We start from the raw sequence: 802 nt of genomic DNA, 5'->3' as shown, positions 1-802 counted from the left end.
TTACGTGTATTTTCGGGTGAAGCACCGAGAGATGAAGCCGTGTTCATCCTGCTTCTCCTCGTGTTTCCCTGGAAGGAAAAAACACAAATCCAGGCTGGCTGGGTGGGCAGGGAGCTGGGGAGGTCACTGCCCCTGGAGTCATCCCTTCCCTGCCCAGCTCCCCAGATCCCAGCATGATCTGAGAGTGGGGAGGGGCTGATCCTGCTTCTCCTGCTTTTCTCCATCTTAATATCAGCCTGGAGCAACTGGGCAGCAGGGACCCCCCCGAAATCCAAGGGGAGCAAAGTGTGCTGCCAGGAGCTGGCAGTGGCCAAGGGGACCCAAGTGTTCCTGGCTGGCCCTGTTGACTCCCCAGGCTGGCAGGGCTGGAAGCTGAGCACCCACCTCTCTGTGGGGTTGCCCAGCCTGGGGAGTTGCCCCCGCCCTGTGAGGACCCCCCAGGCTGGGCACGAGGCACGAGCTGGCCCCGTGCTGCTGGCTCTGGGCTTCATCTGGGCTTCAACCCTGGCTGAACCACCCAGGATTCTGTGGGCAAGCCCGGGGGGCAGCAGGACTCGTGACACCCCATGGACGCCCTTAGACCCCTCTGAGGCCCATTAACCAGGGGTCCCTCCCTATGTCCCAGCTCAACTGCAGTGAGGGGGACTGGGAGGTCCCTGCACCTTGTGCAACACCTGTAGCATGAAGGCACCACCAGAATGAGCTTGTAACAACGAGCTTCCTCTTTGCCGAGGCTTTTCCCCTTCCTCCTCTCCTCTCCTCTCCTCTCCTCTCCTCTCCTCTCCTCTCCTCTCCTCTCCTC

General features: G+C 61.2%; 1 protein-coding gene across 1 annotated transcript in view; it reads right to left on the bottom strand.

Moving 5' to 3' along the window:
• Positions 1–802, bottom strand: part of HSPB1 (heat shock 27kDa protein 1) — a 1458-nt gene continuing 656 nt past the window's right edge. The window contains exon 2 of the mRNA XM_010006025.1: positions 1–68. Within this exon, the coding sequence (XP_010004327.1) occupies positions 1–68 (68 nt within the window). The remainder of the gene's footprint in view (positions 69–802) is intronic.

Source organism: Chaetura pelagica, unplaced genomic scaffold (genome assembly GCF_000747805.2).
Source record: "Chaetura pelagica isolate M959 unplaced genomic scaffold, ChaPel_1.0 scaffold49, whole genome shotgun sequence".
NCBI lineage: Eukaryota > Metazoa > Chordata > Aves > Apodiformes > Apodidae > Chaetura > Chaetura pelagica.
Note: the sequence above shows the minus strand (reverse complement) of the source record. Positions and strands in the feature narration are given on the sequence as shown.